Source organism: Marmota monax, unplaced genomic scaffold (genome assembly GCF_021218885.2).
Source record: "Marmota monax isolate L192 unplaced genomic scaffold, Marmota_monax_Labrador192_F-V1.1 WCK01_AAM20220418_F8-fsc00031, whole genome shotgun sequence".
In the NCBI taxonomy this organism is placed as follows: Eukaryota; Metazoa; Chordata; class Mammalia; order Rodentia; family Sciuridae; genus Marmota; species Marmota monax.
The window spans coordinates 19309573-19331793 of record NW_026695197.1 but is presented as its reverse complement, the minus strand read 5'-3'; the positions used below and the strand labels follow the sequence as shown (position 1 = coordinate 19331793).

General features: G+C 45.7%; 1 protein-coding gene across 3 annotated transcripts in view; it reads left to right on the top strand.

Moving 5' to 3' along the window:
- Myo5b (myosin VB) overlaps positions 1 to 22221 on the top strand; it is a 312210-nt gene that overhangs the window by 257543 nt on the left and 32446 nt on the right. For 2 of the 3 annotated variants that reach the window (XM_046428405.1, XM_046428403.1), the window contains exons 23-29: positions 5406 to 5490; positions 6563 to 6711; positions 8114 to 8233; positions 10608 to 10745; positions 14171 to 14236; positions 19683 to 19922; positions 20705 to 20805. In XM_046428405.1, coding sequence (XP_046284361.1) covers positions 5406 to 5490; positions 6563 to 6711; positions 8114 to 8233; positions 10608 to 10745; positions 14171 to 14236; positions 19683 to 19922; positions 20705 to 20805 — 899 coding nt within the window. The remainder of the gene's footprint in view (positions 1 to 5405; positions 5491 to 6562; positions 6712 to 8113; positions 8234 to 10607; positions 10746 to 14170; positions 14237 to 19682; positions 19923 to 20704; positions 20806 to 22221) is intronic. The other variant, XM_046428404.1, reaches the window with a different exon arrangement.

Below are 22221 nucleotides of genomic sequence, written 5' to 3'. Positions count from 1 at the left end.
AATCTTGCAATTGACTTTTTACAGTTCAAATATTCAATTGAAAAGACAAAAGCATATCGCTAGATTTGTATCTGAAGATTCAGTAGCAAAGGCAGTTCTTCAGCAGATGGCTGGGCCATTTGATTCATTTAACTTAATAGGGACTGGATTAGCCCGATAGGTACAAGACGCCGTCCTCCAGGTGTTGCTTCTGATGAGCTATTCCAAATAACCTTAAAGAAGCAGCATTCCAAATAAATCTGCTTGCCAGAGTTAAGACTACTCCTTTGTTCCCCCTTTCCCCCCAAAAGGAATTGCTGCAGAGTAGTGTTTAATGAGTCCTGAAGCCTAGTAAAAGTGCCATCCATCATGCTCAGGGTTATGTTCGTACTCGTTCTGTGTGGCTGAAGTGTCTTACTCCACCTTGCATCCCTGACTGCCCCAAAAGGGAGCCATTTGGCTGCAAAAGTTCATCCCTACTGCAGCTGCCAACAAATTCTCCATATGCTGGCTGACTGGGAAGACAGCCTGGCCCCAACCCAGGGAAGTATGGCTAGGGAAACTTTCTCTGACCTCCCTGGGCATGGAACTGAGTGTGGGATTGTCTCTGCCTGAGGCTCACTAATGATCAGGGGAGTGGACCAGTCTCCAGAATTCTTTTAGGCGAGAAAGAAAATCCCTTGATGCCACTTTGGTGTATGCCTTAAAATGGCCTGCATTCCTGAATCAAACAAACTCCCCAGAGGAAAAAATGAGGCTCAAAAACAATAGGCAACATACATGACCCTCCCTTACTATGTTCTTGTCTCAGATCACAGGTTGTTGCAACGAAGTTCCATGGTATTTGCTGGTGTTCATAGGGATAGAGATTTCCGGTTCCATCTAGTGGAAATGACCTGTGTTTGGTGCTGACCAATGGCATGCTCCATTGCAGAGGGACCTTGACTCTGTATAGAATACTCAGAGGAAGTGATGGGCTACTTTGTGAGCTGTCAGGAGAGTTGGAAATTAGTTAATGGAAAGTCTTGTTCCCTGGGAAGGTCTGCCTGCTTCACAGCAGCTGGGAAACCCCAGGCCTTGGCGAAGGCAGGGGGTTCAGCCTTGTTCCTGGTGGATCAGGTCTGGGATCTGACCCTCCTGCCATGGAACAGGACTGGTGTGGTGGGCATTACTCTGCTGCAGGTATTACTTTGTAGAGGCACATATTACGAGGTTTATTCCACAGGGTTTTCAGTTCAATTTTACTTATTTAGGAAAGTGAAGGCTGTTTTAATTGTGTGTCAAGCTAATTTAAAGGTGCTCATAAAGTCATTGAGTGGTGAACAGCCTGATGGATAGAAAATTAGGTGGATTTGAAGAGCATTGTTTCCTTCGTATGTTTCCTAAATTGAGTTATTTGATGAAACAACCTATTGTAAATGTTTTAGCCAATTATAAACACATTTGTTTTAGAAAAGAAAAAGGGAGACCTTATTGTTGACTGAGGAAAACACAGGCTCTTAATTCTGTCTGCAAGGCTCTGGTGTTCATTCAGCAAGCGTTCAGTGCTGGCAGTGGGGTGGGTTCTGAGGATCTACAACCTGGTGGTATGGTCCCTTGCTTGGTCCATGCTGAGGTCTCTGGTCCAGGAATCAGTGCAGTCTGGTGGGAGCTCCGGAGGGATACATGGATTCCATGAGAGTAGGCCAGTGGGCATGGCAGCTCCCCACATCCTCAAGAGATGGGAAGAGACTTCCCAGAAGAGGATACATGGAATAACTAATGAGAGAAAAATTAACCTGTAAAGTATGGGTTCTCTCTGAAACCTGCCGGAGGAACGGGGGAAAGCCCAGGCAGGAAGAAGGGATGGAGATGCTGGGCCTGCTCAGGTGGGGTTAAGAGTAGAAGTTTGTGAGATGGCTTTTCCCCCTTCGCCTTGAAGACATTCTGATTCATGGTCCTTCAGTCCACCCAGCCATGAATTTTCCCACTCCCCCTGCTCCAACCCAGCCTCTGCAACTGGGAGTCCTACGCTTACTCCCCCAAGCCTTTGTTCTTGGACACCCCTCTTATGAGCCTGACAAAGAGCTCCTGTGAAGGCTTCAGGATGTGTCCTTGTCCTCTCCCTTTCCCTGGAATTGCATTACAGGAATGGCTTTCACACAGGAGAAGTTTTGCTGTCAGGGGACACAGAGCAATGTCTGTAGACAGTCTGGTTGTCACAGGTGGGTGGTGGTATTCTGGTATCTAGTGAGTAGGAGCCAGGTTTGCTGCCAAATATCCAGTAATGCACGGGGCAGCCCCCTCCCCCAACAGAGAATTAACAGTGTGAGGCTTAAAAACCTTGCTTTATAGAGATGGTTATATCCCTTATCAGTTACACTACATTTGTGGTCTGTCCCTCCCCCTGCTGGGCACTGAGGGCCATGATTACAAATTTTACTCACCTGGCATCCCCAGCCTCCAGCGAGGCTCTTGACACAGGAAGGCAGGTCAGAAAAATGCCCAAGGCTGAGTGGCATGACCTGTGTCATCCTTAGACCAGAAGTAGGCTGGTGAGCTGAGTGGCACAACTCCTCTACTTGTGCATTCTCAATCTCGGCCACTTCTGTACCTGCCCCCACTACAAAGTCAGGCGAGAGACTAAAGTGCAAAACATCAGTCACATTAATTATCAGACAATAAATTGTCAAAGAAGAGTAACACAGCTGTAACTATGTGCACATGTCCTTTTTCATTTGATCTCCTGTAGAGAGGAAATATCCCCTTTGCATGACTACTTGAAGGAGCATCCCTGTTTATAGCTGACTGATGAGGAGAGCAGGGCTGCTGGATGTGAGCAGTAGCTCGTAACCTCGGATAGTGTCAGGATGACCTGGATGGCTTTTGATGTGCTCTGACACCTGTCAGTATCATGCCTGTGGCTTGGGGCAGAACCTCCAGAAGTATGTTTCTGAGACTGAGTTGAGGGAACCAGCATCCTTTTAGCTAGTCCTATAAACAAATAGGGACTTGAAAGGCTTGGTAGGTAGTTTTGAGCCATGTTTTGAATGAGAGTAAAAACTCTTAGGAAATTTGAAGACATTTGATAGTGTTGACAAAGTGCTTGGAGTTCTTTTTGCAAACCCCTGTCAATACTGTGTCCTGTCGATATTGTCCCTGTCAATACCTGTCAATACGGGGCTTTACAGAACAAACCTAATACAAGGCCACCTGCAGACCCGACAGCTTCTCTGAGGAGGCTGTCTTTTGAGCCCCTGTGGCAGAGAGCCAGTGACCTGGCCCCTGGGCTCCAGACTTGTTAACATCTGGGCAGGGCTGGAGGGTGTAGTAGCTTTTCTTGTCACTCACCTCTTGGTTCCTCGAGTTTATTTATTTATTTATTTATTAAAGCCTAGAGTGGAAGGGAAGAGCTGGGAGGTGTTTCCCTGGTGGGAGTGGGTAGGTCCTCAGAGGTCGGGATGGTCATCTCCACTCCACTCTGCTGTCAGTCATCGCCAAGGTTGCTGTCCCAGGAGGTCACCAGCTCTCCCACTGGGCATGTGCTAGTAATTAAGCATTATTGTCCTGAGGATGTTATTTTTGACACACTTTCTACACAGATGAGGAAGAGTCCTCTGGAAAGTAGCTGGAAATGATCTATACCAGAGAGAGAGAGAGAGAAGGGTCCTGGATGTGTCCCTCAGCAGAGTATACTGTGCTTAATAGGTTGGTTGGTTTGTGAAATGATTCTTTTGACTGCCTTATTTCAGGTGTATAATTCATTGGTTTTAAATAAATTCACAGTTTTATAACCATCACTATAATGATTTTTCACAATCATTTCTATAGTAATTTTAGAACATTTTCATCACCACAAAGGGGCATTAGCAAGCACATTCCATTTCCCCTAGACCCCCCACCCCCATCCTAGTCAATCCCTAACCTACTTGTCTCTGTAGATTTGCCTCTTCTGGACATTTCATATAAGCAGAATCATGCAATATGTGGTCTTTTTGTGACTGGCATCTTTTACTTAGTATAGATGCAATACTTCATTCTTTTTTATTACTAAATAATTTCATTGTATGGATCGACCATGTTTTGTTCATTAGTTGGTGAACTTTGGGGTTATTTACACTCTTATGAATGTTGCTCTAAAAATCTTTGCAAGTTTTCACGTGGGGTAAGTTTTTCGTTCTTTTGGAGTTATACTTAGGAGTGGAATTTCTGGGTCATGTGACAACTGTTTAACCTTGGGGAAGTGCCAGACTATTTTTCCAAAACTGCTATACGTTTAAATTCCCTCCAGAAGTACAAGGGTTCTGATTGCTTCACATCCTTACCAATTCTTATTACTGTATAGAAATTGACTCAAAGACAAATAAGATAAAACTGTAAAACTCTTAAAACATAGGGAGCAAGTCATAGTATAGCCATCCTAGCGTATGAAGTAGCATCACATTGTGGGTTTGGTTTGCATTTCCCTAATGACAATGAGATCTTTTCAGTTGCTGTTGGCCATTTGTAAGTCTTTGGAGAAGTGTCACCATTTCTCAGCCTTCTAGCTAAGATCAAATATGTAGAAATGTGTGTTCCAGTCCTTTGCCCAATTTTTATACCGGTTTCTCTTTTTATTGTTAAGCTCCAAGTGTTCTTTATATGTTCATGGCACGAGTCCTATATCGGATATAGGATTTGCAAATGTTTTCTCCCATCTTTTCACTGTCTTGATGTTTTGGGTGCACATAAATTTTGACACTCCAATTTACTCTTTTTCTTTTGATGGTTTTGGTGTTGTATCTAAGAAAACCTTGCCTGATCCAAGGTCACAATGACTTGCTCCCTATGTTTTAAGAGTTTTACAGTTTTATCTCGTTTGTCTTTGAGTCAATTTCTATATGTGGTGAGATAGTGGTCTAACATCATTCATTTGCAAGTATAGATATCCATTTTCCCTTGTACCATTTAATGAACAGACTATTCATTCCCTAATAGAATTGTTTTGGCACTCTTGTCAAAAATCAATTGACTGTCAACGTCACTGTGACAGTTGTATGTCATTGATCTGCATGTCTTTCCTTATGCCAGCACCACACTCCTGAGTACCATATATTATAGTAAGTTTTAAAATTTAGAAGTGGAATTCCTATAGCTTTGTCTTTCTTTTTCAAGGTATTTTGCCTATTCTGTAGATTTTCCATATGAATTTTAGGGTCGGCTTGTTAATTTCTGCAAAGAAGCCAGCTGGGATCTTGATCCTTATGTTGCATTTGTAAATAAATTCGAGGAGTGTTACTATCTTAACAATATTGTCCTTTAATCCATTACCCCCAGGTTTTTCAGTTTATTTAGATCTATAATTTTTTTCAACAGTAATTTACAGTTTCATAACACTTGAGCTTTTTCCTAACTATTTTTGATGCTATTATAAATACACGAGGGATCATTTTTTCCTGTTCTTTCAGAGAGTTGCAGACCTGGAGCAAGAAAATGCTCTCCTGAAAGATGAGAAAGAACAGCTGAATAACCAAATTCTGTGCCAATCTAAAGGTAAGGCCCAAAGCCCTTGAGTTTTGTTTGGATTTTAATCTCTTCCTCTCTGGTTTCCCCCCAAAGACTCCTAGACACTGCAGTGGAGGAAGGGCTTGAATGGGGGTGGGGTGATCTCTAAGTTCATGCTGTGACATTCGGTTTGAAGAGAGCGATGCCAAGCAGCCTCTGCTGTGTGGCCTTGGGCAGCTTCTGGATTTATTTCTATGCAAACTGGTCAGAGGACAGAGCTCACAGGAGGAAGATGCACAGGTGAAGGGCTAAGGCTGGAGCTTGCAGTGAGCGCCCTTGTGCTGTTAACATCTACCTTCAGCATCCACAGTACCTGTTTCTGTTATCTAGTGAGTCATCTGTTAATGGCTGCTCAAGCAGAGGTCTTGGATTAGACCCCAGGTCAACCTCAAACACCCACCAGCTCCTGGACTGCCATCCACTTGGCTATGGAGGGGCAAAGGGAGCCTATAGACTCCAGTTCTGTCCCCAGATCTGTGTGACCTAGTCCCCGGCCCCCATCCTCAGATTCCTCATCCATATCACCAGGCAGCCGAACCACATGACCTCACAGTGCCATCCGGCATAAAATATTGTAACATGGTTTGTCAATTTCCCCTTAAAAAGCTTCCCTTGCTGTATCAAGCTTGGCCAGGACAAAAGCCCATCTGTGTTGCTTCTTTGACTTTCCTCCTTCCCCAGCCTCACTTTTGGCTTAATCTCCTCCAACCTCCTGCACTCCAGAACCTAAAAAATCAGGAATAGGGAAGGAGCTGGGAAGCAGCTTCAGTTCTGCCAGGAATGCTGCCCTCAGTTGCTGGCAGTTGTCACTGAGAGGCAGGTGGATTATCCAGGCTCCTCCCGCCCCACCTCCAGGGCAGAGTTGTTTCTTCTCCCTTTTCTGAAGACTTAGGCCAGAGTGATGAGCTTCCCCTGCTTTGCAGTAGGTGAGGAGTTGCGCAGGCCATCAGGTGATGAGCTCGCGCTCGGCTGCCTCTTGACAATAGAAAGCAGGCGACAATGCGTGTAAGGGGGGTCCACTCAGATGGCAGCACTGCAGCTCAGTGTGCCTTCATTCCAGATGAATTTGCACAAAACTCCGTGAAGGAGAACCTTCTGATGAAGAAAGAGCTGGAGGAGGAGCGTTCCCGGTACCAGAACCTGGTGAAGGAATATTCCCGGTTGGAGCAGAGATACGACAACCTGCGGGATGAGGTGACCATTCTAAAGGCAAGGAGGGCAGTTCTGCAATGCTGGCCCCTCTGTCTCCCCTTTCCAACTTGGCCTTATGGCCCTTGCCCTGGTGCACCTGACCCACCGTGATGCTCAGTACACATGTACGCACACAGCAGGCCCCTGGTGTCTGTACTTGCATCCATGGGAGGAGCTGAGCTGGGAGGTTCCTTCCTGAGGATGCTCTTTTTCCAGGGTCAAGGTTTTGTAAAGATCTCAGGAGCTGAGCTAGGTGCTATGGCACATGACTATACTGCCAGTGACTCGGAAGGCTAAGGCAAGAGGATCACAAGTTCAAGGTCAATCTCAGCATCTCAGTGAGACCCTGTCCCAAAATTTTAAAGTGCAGGTGATGGGGTCCTGGGAATGTAGCTCAGTGGTGGGTTCAATCCCCAGTACAAAAAAAAAAAAAAAAAAAATCCCCATCAAGTATTGTGTGATGGCTCCTGTTTCTTGTTCTAGGAAGACTCCTATGTTGACACAGTAATGGTGTGGGGGCTTTAACTCGGCTACACTGAAGTGTGTAATAGTATGTGTAGCAGAGAAGCCCATGGGCCTGCTCATGCCTCCTATCTCATGAAAAACAGGGTATGTGAAGCATTTTCATATTTCAGGATTCATCATTCTTTACCCCATATAAACATTCCCTCAAGACATGCATCTCAAGACCAAGAGAGTTAATTGTGTAGAAGCCAGGAAGAGAAGCTGAATAGGAACTTATATAGAAATCTGCAGTCTTCCTCTAAGCTCACTTTTCACTATGAAATCCAAAGCAGATGCCAAAAATAAACCCAAATATATTTTTAAATGAGCTGTATAAATGATAAATCTATTTTTGATTGCTTCTATTCTGATATGCTCCACCATAAACAAGACTGGTGCGCCAGTTGAAGGGAGGGATTGTTTGGGGTAGCCTTCCCCCAGCCCTTTTTATTTATTTCGAGACAAGTTCTTGCTAAGTTGACCAGGCTGACCTTGAATCTGTGATCCTCCTGCCTCAGCTTCCTGAGTGTTCTTTTTAAGAGACAGCCTGGGTGTGGGACCCTTTACATATTTTGAGGACAAGACTGGGAATGACGAGTCGTTCCCCAAGGATTGGTCAGAGAAATAGGCCTTGGCATTGTGGGTTTGCCTGCCATTGAGAGACCAAGGAACACAATCCTTCCTGCAGAGCCATGCTGTCTTCTGTCACGTTGATGGCTAGCCAGGTGGATGACTAAGAACTACAGGTGAGGTCTTTTGTGGGAATAGCTCTATTTAGCCATCGTTTTGAGAAACTGTGATACCTATTCGTGCTGACAAATGAAGCAGGAGCAAATCCAAGGCGTGCTGCTTCTTAAGTTAGTTCTTACTAATAAATGAGTTCATTATGACATGTCACATCTCTCTTTCTGAACAGCAAACCCCAGGTCATAGGCGGAACCCATCAAACCAAAGTAGCTTGGAATCTGACTCCAATTACCCCTCCATATCCACATCTGAGATCGGAGACACTGAGGATGCCCTCCAGCAGGTGGAGGTAGGTGAGAGGGTTCTTGGTGGCTCCCCCACCCCAGAGTGAGTGTTTATTACCTGTGGTGCTGCCTAACAGACCAGCTGTTGGTGGTGACCAGAGTGCACTGGGGCTAGTCCTGGAGAAGCAGGATCACTGACTGGGACTGCAGTGGACTTACAGATCACACTCAGCTCGGGGCTAACATTTTCCGTGCTGAGCAGCCTAAACTTCCCTAATTCACTATACAGAAGGGAGGGAGGAAGGTAGATCCCTGGTTCCCCTAACAAAACTGGGGCAGAGGGCTAAAATGACTCACTTAAGAAGGCAAAGTGATTAAAACAGGTACAGTTTATTACCCCTCCCATTTAGTAACAGTGCATATGGTAATATGAATAAGTACAACACAGAATTCTCCCCTCCAACTTGGAAGCTGGGTAACTCAAGAATAGTGTGTGAAACAGAAATGTGCAGGGGTGTCTCTTTGTGCTGATAATAGCTCTTGCCATCTTGAAGTCAAATACCATACAATATGTGTTGTGTGTTTCATTCTATCAAAGATGTATAGGCATATTGATTCTCCTAGTAGGAAGATAATATAAAGCAGGTGGAGGTAGACTTGGGAAAGAGACTGTTACAACTAAGTGTGTTTCCAGCATGTCTGTGTCATGTGGATATAAAAAAAAAATAGTAACAAGCCAGAGAAGGCCTCTGCCCTCATGGAGCTTATCTAGTGGAGAGTTAGACAGTAAATAGTGAAAAGAAAAAATGTGCGATATAATTTCAGGTACCACTAAGTGTTATGAAGAAAAGTGAAAGTTGATAAAGACAGAAAACAATGGAATAGAGGGTGGAGGGAGGGAAGAGATCCTCAGCAGAAAGTTTTCTGGCTGTTGTACAGTTCTGCGGAGCTTGCTATGTGCACTTGGTGAGCCTTTAATAAATGCTGGCTTAAGGCCATTGGCTTTGCTCTTGGGGGGGTCTCGGTCTAGGTCACTGGGAGCTCCATTTGGACTGAGCTGCTGGTGCACTGCCCAGTTTGTGTTTGCCTGTTTCCACACAGAAGCACTGCCATCCCCAGGTCTGCATTCTCCAAGGAAGCAAGACCTATCCAGTGACAGCTAAGCATGGAGCGCTTATTAAATGAGGGTGGAACCAGATCATATTGTCATGCATTCACATATGTGTACTTAAAAACAGTCTGTATTCATACACATTACCCAGTCACATGTCTGTACACACAAACCTACACATAACAGAACCCTGGAGGGCAAATCTAGGCATGAATCTGACAGGGGAAAAAAATCTAGGAAATTGATGCTTTAAGATCTTTTTGAGTTCCATGGCAGGGCTCCATTTCAAGATGCAATCCTTGGGTATTACTGGGGATGCTTTGGCTATGAAATTTTAAGCTCCATAGGGTCTTCTCGTCTTCTTTGTTTATTCCTGCCTCTTCTCAGAAAGATTAATTTTACTGAAAGTAAGAGACAGTTAAAACCCCGTTAAGCCATTCATACCATCCCTATTTAAGGAACAAATGATTATGCTACCTTTGCATGGTCAGGATACCATGGCCATTAAACATGTTACTGGGCAGGCAGTGCCTCTAATACTGTTTATGCTAGAGGTGATGTTTTTGGTAAACAGGCAGGGTTGGTGTTTGCAGAGTTCCTTGAAGTCTCTACTAAGCTATAAAAAGCCCTAGTTCTAATAAAAATAATATGCAAAAGTAGTCTTAAAATGTCTGAATTCATGATAGCTAAGGCCCAAACTGGGCTACCCTATTTACTGCCATCTGTTCTGTAACCCAAAATGATGTTTAAAAAAAGTCTCATTTTCTACTTAGTCAACTGGGACTAATAATAGTAACCGTTGGTATCAACCAACCCCACCTAGCATTTCTTCATATCTGCACCCATGCATTTATATGCTCTGGCTCAATCATCCACAACCTAAACGACGTGTTGGTTCCATTTCAAGATGCAATCCAGTGGTGGCCGACAGCATATTTACAATGATTAGTAAAGACATCGATTCTTCATCAGGAAGCATGATATCCTGAGTTTTATGGTTCACTTTCCAGGAGTGAACTCTTTTAGCTTCCAAAGAAAATGAATGTATCTCTATCTATTTGTTCTTAAAATATGGGATTGGTCATTTTAAGTGGCCAACACAGGAGAAATGTAAATGGCTGAGACTCGGACGTTAATCTAGACAGAAAATGAGCCTGGAGCACCAACTGTGATATGAGCAATGCCGGTTGGTTGGTGTCGACTTTGTATTTCAGGCACAATTAATGTTTGGGAGGAGCAAGGAGACAGGTGGCTGATAGGTACTGTGTGCTCCCAAAGGCACTTGGGCCATGAAAACCTCTTTTCCCTGCTCCCTTCTTCCTTTACAGGAAATTGGCGTGGAGAAGGCAGCCATGGACATGACAGTGTTCCTGAAGCTGCAGAAGAGGGTGCGGGAGCTCGAGCAGGAGAGGAAGAAGCTGCAGGTGCAGCTGGAGAAGAGAGAGCAGGACAGCAAGAAAGTCCAGGTGTGTGGCAGGACTAGTGCGACCCACCTCACACCTACCAGAGCTCAGGTGGCAGGTGTGACCCTGTGGGATCATGTCGGGGCTGAGTTTCAGGGTACCTTCCCTCTGTGCTGGAGTCACACTGAGTCTCCTCTACCAGTGCCCATGCCACCCAGCTGGGCAGGATGCACTACCCCAGGGTCCCCAGGGCAAAGGCTTTCCACTGGGAAGCTGCAGGGGGATCTGGCATTTTTGTGCCACTTACAAAAATGCTGTGAAATTACATATAAAAGTCAAATTTTGTCAGAGAAAGCCAGTTGCCTTTTCATACCTGGATCTGGCATGGGCTTGAGCTCAGCCACCTAGTCAGGGCAGCCCAGAGGCACAGTCACTCGCCCTTCAGTGGCCGTGGCTGTACCTTTGCCATAGTCCTGATCATCATCAGCCTCTTTAGTCTTGATGTTGTTTGAAATTTCGTGGCCAAGAAGTAATCATTCTCTGGAGGACCTATTAGGTGCCTGTGCTATCCCCAGAAGTGTGCCAGCACCAGGCTCATGGAGGGTACACAAAGTGTGTGTTCAAGAGGAGATGAAAATGTCAGCAGTCCTCAGCCATGGAGGATTTCAAAATCTAGTTTGGGAGTAGCAGAAATAGATTGGTGGAGAGTAGGTGATCATCTTGGTGGCGCTCACAGGAAGGCAGAGTGAGAACAAGCAGGTTGGTGCTGTGGCAACAGCAGCAGGAGGTAAGGGCCACTTTTTATCTCTTTGGGGACATACACACCATTTTTTTGAGATATAGAAATCCACCTCTCACCTGGGTCGTACCATTAGCTGACTGCATGGTCTTCCCTTTCCATTCAGATGTGGCGTTCACTCAAATCTCTATTGCTATCAAATTCTTGGGCGTTTTGTTTTACTCAGCAGTAAGTGGAGAGGTAAATCTCGCTGATGGATTTAGATCTCTCAGGTGGGCTTAGATTCAGAATGGAGAAAGGATTAGGTTTATAAATGACTCCTTCGATCATAAGGGAAGCCACCTTGACAGGTAGGTGCAAATCAGATACTGTGCAGATGCCCCTGGACTCGGCATAGGTTACCGAGTTACGTCCCAATAAAATCATCAGTTGAAAATGGGTCAATTACAGCTGACCTGCCAAATACCCGAACTTGGCAACAAGGTCCACTGTAGAGCCTTGGTTGTTTCCCCTCATGATCGTGGGGCTGACCGGGAACTGTGGCATGCTGCCCAGCCCAGTGTCACCAGAGAGTAGCTGGTGATCACTTGCATGAGAGATGATCCAAATTCAAAATTTGAAATACACATTTTGCTGAACACACATTGCTTTAATACCATCGTAAACTTGAAAGATTATAAGTCAGCTATCATAATCAGAGACCATCTATACATGAAAAGCTACGCAGACGACACCACACAATGCCTGACAGAAGTTTCTGGCCTCAAATTTGTATGTCATTGATACCAAGTAAAAGGGTATCTCTTTCCTTGAAACATCTCACTGAGCAAGCATTGGAATGATAGGCTCACACCCAGGCTGTCATGTGTCTTGGCATGGTTTTTAAAGGAGAATGTCCTTGTTTCCAGCATTCAGTAAGAAGGGCAGGCATGGGACAGGGAAGAGTACGGAATCCCTCTAGAGCCCCTGAGATGGAGCTTGTAGAGATCAGGGTCCTGAGTCTGCCCTTCGTTCCCAGAGGAATCCTGAGCTACCAGGGTGTTTTTGTTTGTTTCTGGAGAGAGATGGCCCCAGGTCCCAGCCATAGAGGTCATTCCTGAGCAAGAAATAGCAGGGAAGTCTGGTGTGTACCCCTGGTGTGGGAGCCACTGAGCTTCTGCAAAGGTGGGTCCTCTGTGGCAGTGAGCCAGCTGGCAGTTTATTTTGACCTCCCGTCTACTCAGCTTCCTTTCCGTAGGCCTGGCAAAGTTTTTCTCTTTGGCCACTAGAGGAATTCCAGAAGACTGAGCCCTGGGAAACAGCCCATCTTAGTACGCAGCCCCTTGAGTTTGAAGAGGTGATCCCCATTTCCTGAAAATCTCATGTATTGAAAACCATGTTGTCTTGAGGCCAATGTGTACTATATAGAATAAAATTCAGGCTTACTCACTGGGGTAACAGTTGGAGTGTCAGTCCTGGCCAGTCACATCCCTTGTACCACAGGTGATCAGGACGAACAAGACAGAGGTGGGGTTTTCCCCAGGTTGTAGTGCTAGAAGCAATGCAGTGACTATAGGTGGCAGGGGCTGTAGGAGGTGCTCAGGCCCTGTGCCCATCTCCAAGTTCAGGGCACATCCGATCCATCCACAGCTAGTGATGGCCTTACCTGGACGTTGGGTTGTTAGCACTGTAGGTAATCCATAAGTATTTGGAAGTTTTTAACTGTAGACTCATCTTCAGGAATAACACTCACTACTGAAATTTAACCCAAGCAGTTAAGCACTTATGAAGCTGTTTCTACCTTTTCTCCATGGACAAATCAAGTCCAATGACTGCCACATAACTATAGGATTCCTGGGCTCAGCTGAGTCTTTTTATTCCAGCCATTACTGTGTACAACCAAAAGCTTTGGAATCCTGAAGGCAGACTGCATATACTGAGCATCCCTGTGGGCCAGATGTCCTGCTTCCTGTTTTGGAGGGTCATGGAGGAGGTAGCTGTAAGCAAGGCACTTTGAATTTAGTTGAAACAGAATACACATGAGCACACCCCCATAACTGATGTATAGCTCATTAACATCATTAATAGATACTGAAGTTTTACCATGTATATTAGCATCCAAAGGCTTCTGAAACCAAATACCACTGACTGAATAGCTTGCAACAACAGAAGTTTGTTTTTCATAGTTCCAGAGTCCAAAAGTCAGAATTCAAGTCTGTGCTCTGAAGGCTCTAGGGGAAAATCTGTCCCATGCTGTGTTTTGACTTCCAGCATTGCCTGCAACCCCTGGTGCTCCTTGACTTACAGCTGTGTGACTCCAATTCCTGCTTCCATCTTTCCATAGCTGCCTTTACTCCATGTTTGTCTTTTCTTGTGAGGGCACCAGTCCTATGGAAACAGGGCTCCCCCTAATGACTTCATTTACCTTGATTGTATCTGCAGAAACCCTATGTCCAAATAAGGTCATATTCACAGGCTCTGGGAGAGCACACTCATAACATGGTGTCATATGAATTCAATATTATGAGTGCCTCCGGGTACCATGCACGTGAAGTAGAGGCAGGAGGGGGGAATTTATGGAGTGCCTCGTGGTAGCTTGAGTGTGGAGCTGTGTTTTGTAAGTGGGGAGGGAAATGCACTCGTGAAGGGAAGAGGTGCCAGGTATTCTTGCAAAAGCAAGATAAGCAAGTTTTGCCTTTGGTCAGAAATATTTTTGTGGACTGTGTGCCCTGCGGTCCATGCTTACCTGTCTGTGTCTTTGCCTATACAGATGGAACAACCAAGGAATGATGTAGATTTGGACCAAGATGCAGATCTGGCCTACAATAGTCTGAAGGTAAGGTTGGCTGTCCTCCGGCATAGGACAAATGACAAGCTGGGACAAGAAAACCAGGTTCTAATTTCCTTTCGCAGTTTAGTGTCTTCATTTTTTAAATGAAGGAAAAGTTTATATTTACCCCAAGGTACGCTAATCTGTGCCTGGCCTATCTGATACAGTTTCAGTTGAAGTGTGGCCACTGGAATGAAATTGCTTTGAAAGTGCAGACTTGTACCAGCAGATGTAAGGCAGAGGATGACTCTGTGTGTCAGAGGCTGGCCTGGTAGGAGACAGCAAGGTGCAGTGGTGGAGGCCTCAGGCAAGGACCAATGGGCCCATGGTATGAAAGAGGCATGAGAAGAGCCCCATGCTCTTGGCCCATCCCCAAAGACTTGGTAATGGGGCAGTTTATCCAGTCTGCCATTCAGATAACTGCTGGCAGCCACTTTGCCCAAGAAAACATCACTAAATCATTTCCATGGCTTTTTTTCCTTCCAAATTTACCATAGTAAAGTGCACATAATGTAAAATTTACCACCTCAACTATTTTTGAGCATCTGGATCAGTGATATTAAATATATTCACATATTATACAAGCATCTCACCACTATCCATCCCTATGACTCTTTTCATCTTGAAAAACCGAAATTCCACCTCCATTAAGTAACTCCCCTTTCCCCTCTCTCCTCATCCCTTGACTACCACCATTCTACTTTCTATCTCTATGAATTGGACTATTCTAGGTATGTCATGTAAGTGGAATCGTACAACATTCATCTTTTTATGACCAGTTTATTTCCCTTAGTTTAATAATGTCAAGGTTCACCCATCTTGTAGCATGTGAGAATTTTTCTTAAGGAATAATAATTTTACTCTGTATTTACTATATTTAGTTCATCCTTACTTGGTTTGGGGGATTGTTTTCCAGTTGGGTCTTAGAAACCTGCCCACAAGCACATGTATGAGATGAGGATACACTTGGAAGACCCTTCAAAGAGAAGTAATTTTTGTTGAAACCTAGGTACTCACTACCAGAATGTTAGATATTTCCCCAGATCCTTCTATAACACATAACATAACCCCAGCTCAGGACAGAGGCACATTGTTCAGGTACCATGCACAAGGTTTGGGTATGCCAACTACTGGGGATAAGGTCTGGTCAAAGGTCCTTGGGGATGGTCACATGGGGCAGAGCATTGTCTAAGGAGGCCTGAGGGGGTGTGGCTGGGCTGGAAGATGAGGTGCCCTTAAATAGCCACCAGTCTAGGGTGAACAAGGCAGAGGAGAGTGAGCCATGGATGTTGTCAGAGTAGGTGGGGCTGAAGCTCACTATCCCCTGGAGCTGGGTATCAGCTGAGGGATGGGACAGGTGCCAAAAGGACCTGTGACTGCCTCTGGCCTAGGAGTGTGCTGGGCAGAAAGTAGACCTGCTCAAGGATACCTGCAGTTCTGGGTTTTCCTGCTATCGGCCAGAGCTAGACTGAGATCAGGAGATGGTGAGCGCTGACTCGGCTTGCAGAAGAAAAATAAGGTGTCTAAGAGCCCAGGTTGGCACCTAGATCCTTTCCATCTCAACCTACCACTCAAACTTTGCCTCGTCCATTGGTGAGCATGAATCAAGAAAGGTCTAATTAAAATCCTGACAGGGGTAGGGTTGTTTTCTTTCTTAATGTGCTTTTTCTACAGCAGCTTTCCATTTTATTTGTAAACTTATTAAAGTAAGGCTGCTTATCATAGAAAAAAATACAAGAATTTTTTCAAAAAACACTATCCCTGCCTCTTAAAAGCAGCCTCTAAAATTATTTGAATATTCCTTTCCAATGCTTATTCTATGTATTACTTAGATATCTGATATATGTAACTTGATATTTTTTTCATGATCTATGTAAACATGATTTTCATGGTTGGTTGAAATTTTATAACAATTTTCTTTGATTCTCTAATTGTTGACCATGTTCATCGTTCCCATGTTTTACTGTTGTACCATCATGAAACTAGGTTTTGGTGGTGTTTTGTTTTGTTTTGTTTTTTGAGGAAGCAGGATCATTCATGATTATTCCACTAGAATTCTTCAGAATATTAAGAAAGCAACTACTCTGACATGGAGCTGGTTGTACAACTTTAGCTTATTTTATAGGACATGGATCAGTTTTACTGGTTTAAAACATTGTGGAGTTGCAGGGTTGTGGGGGTGGCATTGATCCTATGTAGAAACACATTTGTCCCTTAACTGAAATCATGCAGCCTTCAATGCTGGCACTCTTCCCATGGGAACTGAGGCTCACTTTGCGGTGAATACCTCTATGGGGTGCTCTCCAGGAATGTAGTAAAACAAAACAAAATTTAAAAAATAGGTGCCTAAATTCTGTACAGTAAGGTTCATCTGCCTGGTTCAGTGTCTAATCCAGCCACTTGATGAGAGACCAGGGGCAGGCCAGAGGAACCCTGAAAGGGGAACCTGGAAATGTGGGGTGTGCAGCACCCTAGCCCTGGCCTGCTCTCAGGTGTCCTCTGCATTGTTTTCCTGGATGGTTTTAACCCCCATCCCATGTACCCTCCCAAATGTCAGTCATTATCAACACACTTGTCTATCTCTAGCTTACCCTTTTATCTAGAATCCTTGAACCATCATTCTGACTGCTGTTGCACCATGGGGATCACTGTGGACTTTCTGAACTCCAAAACCCCTTTAGGGCATGAACGTGGCCCAAACATCCAGGTTCTTTTCTCTCTCACCTCCGACATCCAGATAGTCCTGAGATTCTACTTCCTAACTCGGGGACATGCACTCACTCTGTCCTCACGGCTGCCACCCTTGCAACCTTGCTCTTGCCTCTGCCTAGATGTCTAGTCTCCCCCTAGCAATGGAAGAGGCCTCTCTGAGGTGCTGCCCTTCCTAAATCCAGCTCCTTCCCTGGCTTTTCACAGCCCTCCCCCTGCCGGCCCCCTCCCCCTCCTGGCCCCGCGCACTCCTCAGGACAGCATTTCCTGGGCAAGCCCTGCTTCCCCTTTTGTTGAGCCTTTATACCTGGACCTGGAAGTCTTCCCACGCTTCTAACTGCTCCTGGTCCTTTACTTGTCAGGTTAGGCATCGCCTGTCCTCCAGGAACCTGTTTTTACCCCTAAGACTCAGTAGGTGGTGTCTTCTCTGTCCCCTGGTTCACTTGTGTCATGGCATGTTCCAAACAACATAATGATTTGTGTTTTAGTGTAATTATTAGGTTCTAAGTGGGGTTCTGTGTCCACAGCACCAAGCATGGTGCCAAATGTAAAGGCAGAGAATAATTGGTGGTGGGAAGGAAGGATAAAGGAACAGAACTCCATGTCCTCCAGCTGGGACAGCATGGCATTTAAATGCATCAAAAGTATGTCCTTCACACACACACTGTGTGATGATACTCAAATGAGGTACCTAGAGGGGTCAAACTCAGCCAGAAAGTAGAGTGATGGCTGCCAGGGACTGGGGAGGGGGAGGGGCAGGGGGCGAACGGCGGTTGCTGAAAAATTTTTTTGTTTTCTTGAGATGGGATCTCAACTATGTTATCCAGATAGGCCTTGAACTTGGAGTTGTGACTCAGCTTCCTGAGTACCTGGGATTATAGGCATGTACCACTGCACCCAGCCTGGGAGTTGGTTTTTAATAGGGACATTTTCAGTTGGGAAGGGGAAAAAAATGTGGAGATGGAGGAGGTAAAGTTTGTGGAGTGATGTGAACATGCTGATGTTTCAGAAACACGTACCTAACAACAGTCAATGGCAAATCTCGCGTTATGTGTTTCCAACCACAATAAACACATACTTTTTTGACACTGTTTGACCAGAAAGAATGGTGTGAGGATGGCAGTCAGCAAAGAGGGCAGAGGTGCTCGGAGGGACCTGGGGAATAGTGAAGGTGGAGAGCATCCAGGGATGGATGGAGAAGGCGTGAAGAGACACTTCACAGCTGTCCCCTGGGTAGACATCTTTGTGGGAAAGCGGACTCACTTTCCCCCACGTGGCCTTCTTTGTCCTACAGCAGGATCTCCCTGCTGAGCAGGGACATGGGATGACTGCACACAGACACCTAGCCTACAGCCAATGTCACTGAGCCCGTCTGGCTGATCAGAGCTAGAGAACACTTCAGACACCATCTGCTGTCACTCCTTTAAGCCACACCTGAGGAGGCAAAGGCCCAGGGCTGGACGGAGTAGCCTGGAGCCAGGGTAAGAACCCAGGGCTCCTGCTCCAAGCCTGGTGTTCCTCTGCCAAGCAATGAAGGATGCCCTGAGTATCGCCCTCGGCCGCCACTGAGAATGCCACTCGGGCATTGAGTGGATTTTGACCTCTGGACTTAATAGATTCACATGGGGCTGATAAACTCATCAGTAATATTAAGCATAGGTCACTTTACCCCCAGGGTCCCACTTGTGTCTGCAGAATCACACCATGTGTGGCTCATCTCCCCTGAAATCTTCATGTGTTGGTTGGAGTGGTGCGAACGAGAGACCCAGCCCCTCATCCAGCTCAGGGTCTAAACTCACTGTGATCCTTCTCTTCCCTGGACTCGCCTTCCTCATGTGGAAAATAGAGGTGGTGTCCTGGTTCTGTCATCCTATGGCTCTGTAACAGACACACCAGCAGCATCTACTTATCACATTTGTTAGTTTTCTCAGAAATTTTGAATCCTGTCTCTGCCAGAGCTGTACCACAATTTGTGATCATAGGACTTTAAATTTAAACCTCAAACACAAAGTTAAATATACTACCTAGAAGATGTAAAACACATTTCCAAGTTGTCTCAACAGTGATTTTAACTGTATGCTAGGAGTTTTCCCTGCACTGGCATTGAGTTACTGGTTTTCCAAGTGATCAAAATGGCAATACAATTTTGCTGGTGTGTTCTCCAGTATATTACTCCACATGATATTCCTTGAAAAACCAGGGGAGTGCTCCGGACAAATAAGTTAAGGCAACCGTGCATTCTGTATCCCCTCTTGGAAAGTCTAAAAGCATATGGGCATACTAAGGCTTCAGAAAGTCCTGTGCTAACAGCATGTTTAAAATGATGAACTGGGGGACTGGGAGTGTATCTCAGGTGTAGAACACTTGCTTAGCATTTATGGGGCCCTGGGTTTGGTCCCTGGTACTGCAAAAAACAAAGTCCAATGTTTCAACAAAGAAGGGTGTCATAGCCAAATGTGCTTGGAAACACTAGCATATTGAACGACTTTGGGGAATGCTAGAGAGAGACTGTGACATTCCTTACACAGAGAACTTGGGGTTGTGAGTTCAAATCCAGGTCCCAGCATTGCTTGCTGATGCCAGTCAGAACTTTCATCGTGCATTTTGCTATTAAAATGGGGAAATGGCTCTTCACTTCCTCAGTAGACGGGGCAAGTGGTTAAGGCAGGAAAGGAGGAGGCCCACAGGGGAGAGTGCCCTGGATCCAGACAGTAATGGGGAGTGTCACTGGGCTGTCTTCCAGAGGCAGGAGCTGGAGTCAGAGAACAAAAAGCTGAAGAATGACCTGAATGAGCTGAGGAAAGCAGTAGCTGACCAAGCCACACAGAACAACTCCTCCCACAGCTCCCCTGACAGCTACAGCCTCCTGCTGAACCAGCTCAAGCTGGCCAACGAGGAGCTGGAGGTCCGAAAAGAGGAGGTGCTCATCCTCAGGACCCAGATCGTGAACGCTGACCAACGCCGACTTGCTGGCAAGAGCATGGTAACAAGATGGCGGCCGTGGTTGGGCTTGGTGGGGGTGACACTAGGTCATAGACATGGGTTTCCTTATGTGTCTTTATCCATCAGGGTCTTGAGTCTGAAAGTGCAGAGTCTGACTCTGGTCTCCTCTCAAGGCATCACAAGGGACTCACTGCTCTAAGCCAGATGTAGATGTTTCTAGAATATCCTGAAGTTAATGAGATGTTCACAAGGAATGAGAAAGAATTAGATAGGTACTCTGAGGTGGCTGTGATTTTCATCTCATGCCCCTTGCTGTTTACTTCACTTCTGAAGTGGAGAGAACTCTTCTGTGTCCTCCCAGGGTGACCATGTCCCACTTAGTATTCTTAATGTTGCACCTTCTGGGACAGAATGTAGAGTGGAAGGAAGGGGACAGAGGCCATCTGAATGACTCTATGGCCTATGCTGGGTGACTTCTGGGCCTGGGGGCTGGAGTGGCCTGTGAGGAGACTGTACTGAGTGTGGTGGATTCAACGCCAAGCCACACTTTAATCGTGTCCTCTGGACAAGGGGTGTTTTTTCTTTCCAGTGTCACTGTTCGTGTCATCTCCCCCACTGCTAGCACTCAGTGTCTCATGGGTGGGCCTTGCCATTCTGTAACCCTTCCAAGATGCAAGGTGACCTTTTGAAGTCACCTTCTTACCATCTGAGATCTTCCAGGTCTTTCTCTTTTCCTAGAGGCATGTTTTTAAACCTCTGTGTATGAAGCCATTCCATGCAGTTTTGTAATCCAAGGTGTTTTGTTTATGTGGGGCCTTCCAGGAGCCAAACATTAATGCCAGAGCAAGTTGGCCTAACAGTGAAAAGCATGTGGACCAGGAAGATGCCATTGAGGCCTATCATGGGGTATGCCAGACAAACAGGTAAGGCCTCCCTCTTTGTAAGCTAGACCTGGGACCGGGGGTGGGGGTGGGGGGTCCTGCCCTGGTCCTCAGGCACTGGCCATGTGCTCAGCATTGGGCGGGGGATGGGGGGAGTTATTTGAGGCACTACTAAAGTGGATTCAGAATGTTCTCCCTCTACCTTGTTACCCCAAATGAGATTTCCCCCAAGTTTAGCTGATGAATAACCTCTGGTCCCTCCTGAAGGATGAGCTAACCAAGGCTTATGGCAAAAGGGGTGCATGTTTGTGGGAGCGGAGCTGGGGCTGACAGTACACCAGACAGGCCCCCCAGGAGTGGCCAAGGGCTCCAGAATGTGGGCTCTGGAGTCCCCTTTTCACTTGCTGTGTGACCTCTTGGTGCCTCATCTGTGAATTGTCTCATAGCAGAGTACATCCACTGGGTGTGAGAAGAACTGGTGGGTTAGTCTGCAAAGCACTTAGAACTTGAGTGGCCCTGGAATAAGCATTGTAACCATTGTTACTTGTGCTTTTTTGCCACCCACTTGGGCACCTGTAAAATCAGAGCCAGGTTTTTCCTGGATTGATTTCTCTCACCTCATCTAGTTACCTGTTGAGCTATGGATCACTACATGTTTCTTCAGAATCACTGTGGGCATGACTTGAAGTTCCTTGCAAGATTGTAACAATCACTGAAGACTTAGTGCTTTAACTTCCAGATTTTAAATGGTTTTTTTAAAATACCTTTATTTTTTTCCTAATGTGGTGCTGAGGATCGAACCCAGTGCGTCTCATGTGCCAAATTTGGTAGACAAATGCTCTACCAACTGAGCTATAACCCCAGCCCCTGATTTCCAGATCTTTAAATGCAGCCCCTCTTTCTGCAGATAAGGAAACTGAGGCTCAGAGGGTTAAGTGGTTCGGGCACACAGGTACTCTGTAATTGAATTCAGAAGGTCCAGCTCCTAGACTAGGGCTGCCCAGGTGATCAGAAGGTGAAGGTGCTGTACCAGGCCCCAGGAGAAAAGGAAATGAATTTCGAGAGAGAGGTCATTCTTTTCTGTAAAGGAGGTAGAGGAGAGTGGAGGAGATGCTCTCAGTGCTAAAACTGGAGTCAAAATGCCGTCATTTTTAAATCATCTTGCGGAAGATAAGAAATAGGATGAATGAGAAGCCAGAGCCCAGGTGATACTGAAGGACGAGGACAGCAGCCACGTGCTTGGCGTCTCTTTGCTCTTTGGAACCGACACTGTTATCAGCCCCCTTTTTATCCATCCCCGCATTTGTCAAGGATCCAGTCCCCAGCCTGTGTTCCAGAAGATTAATACCTCAGACTTATCTTCTTTATAGCAATAATGATGGTGATAAAATAAAAATAGCTTATATCTTAAAATAATTCCCTTCCCAGCAAGTCCAGCAGTCATCAGGCAACTTGTAG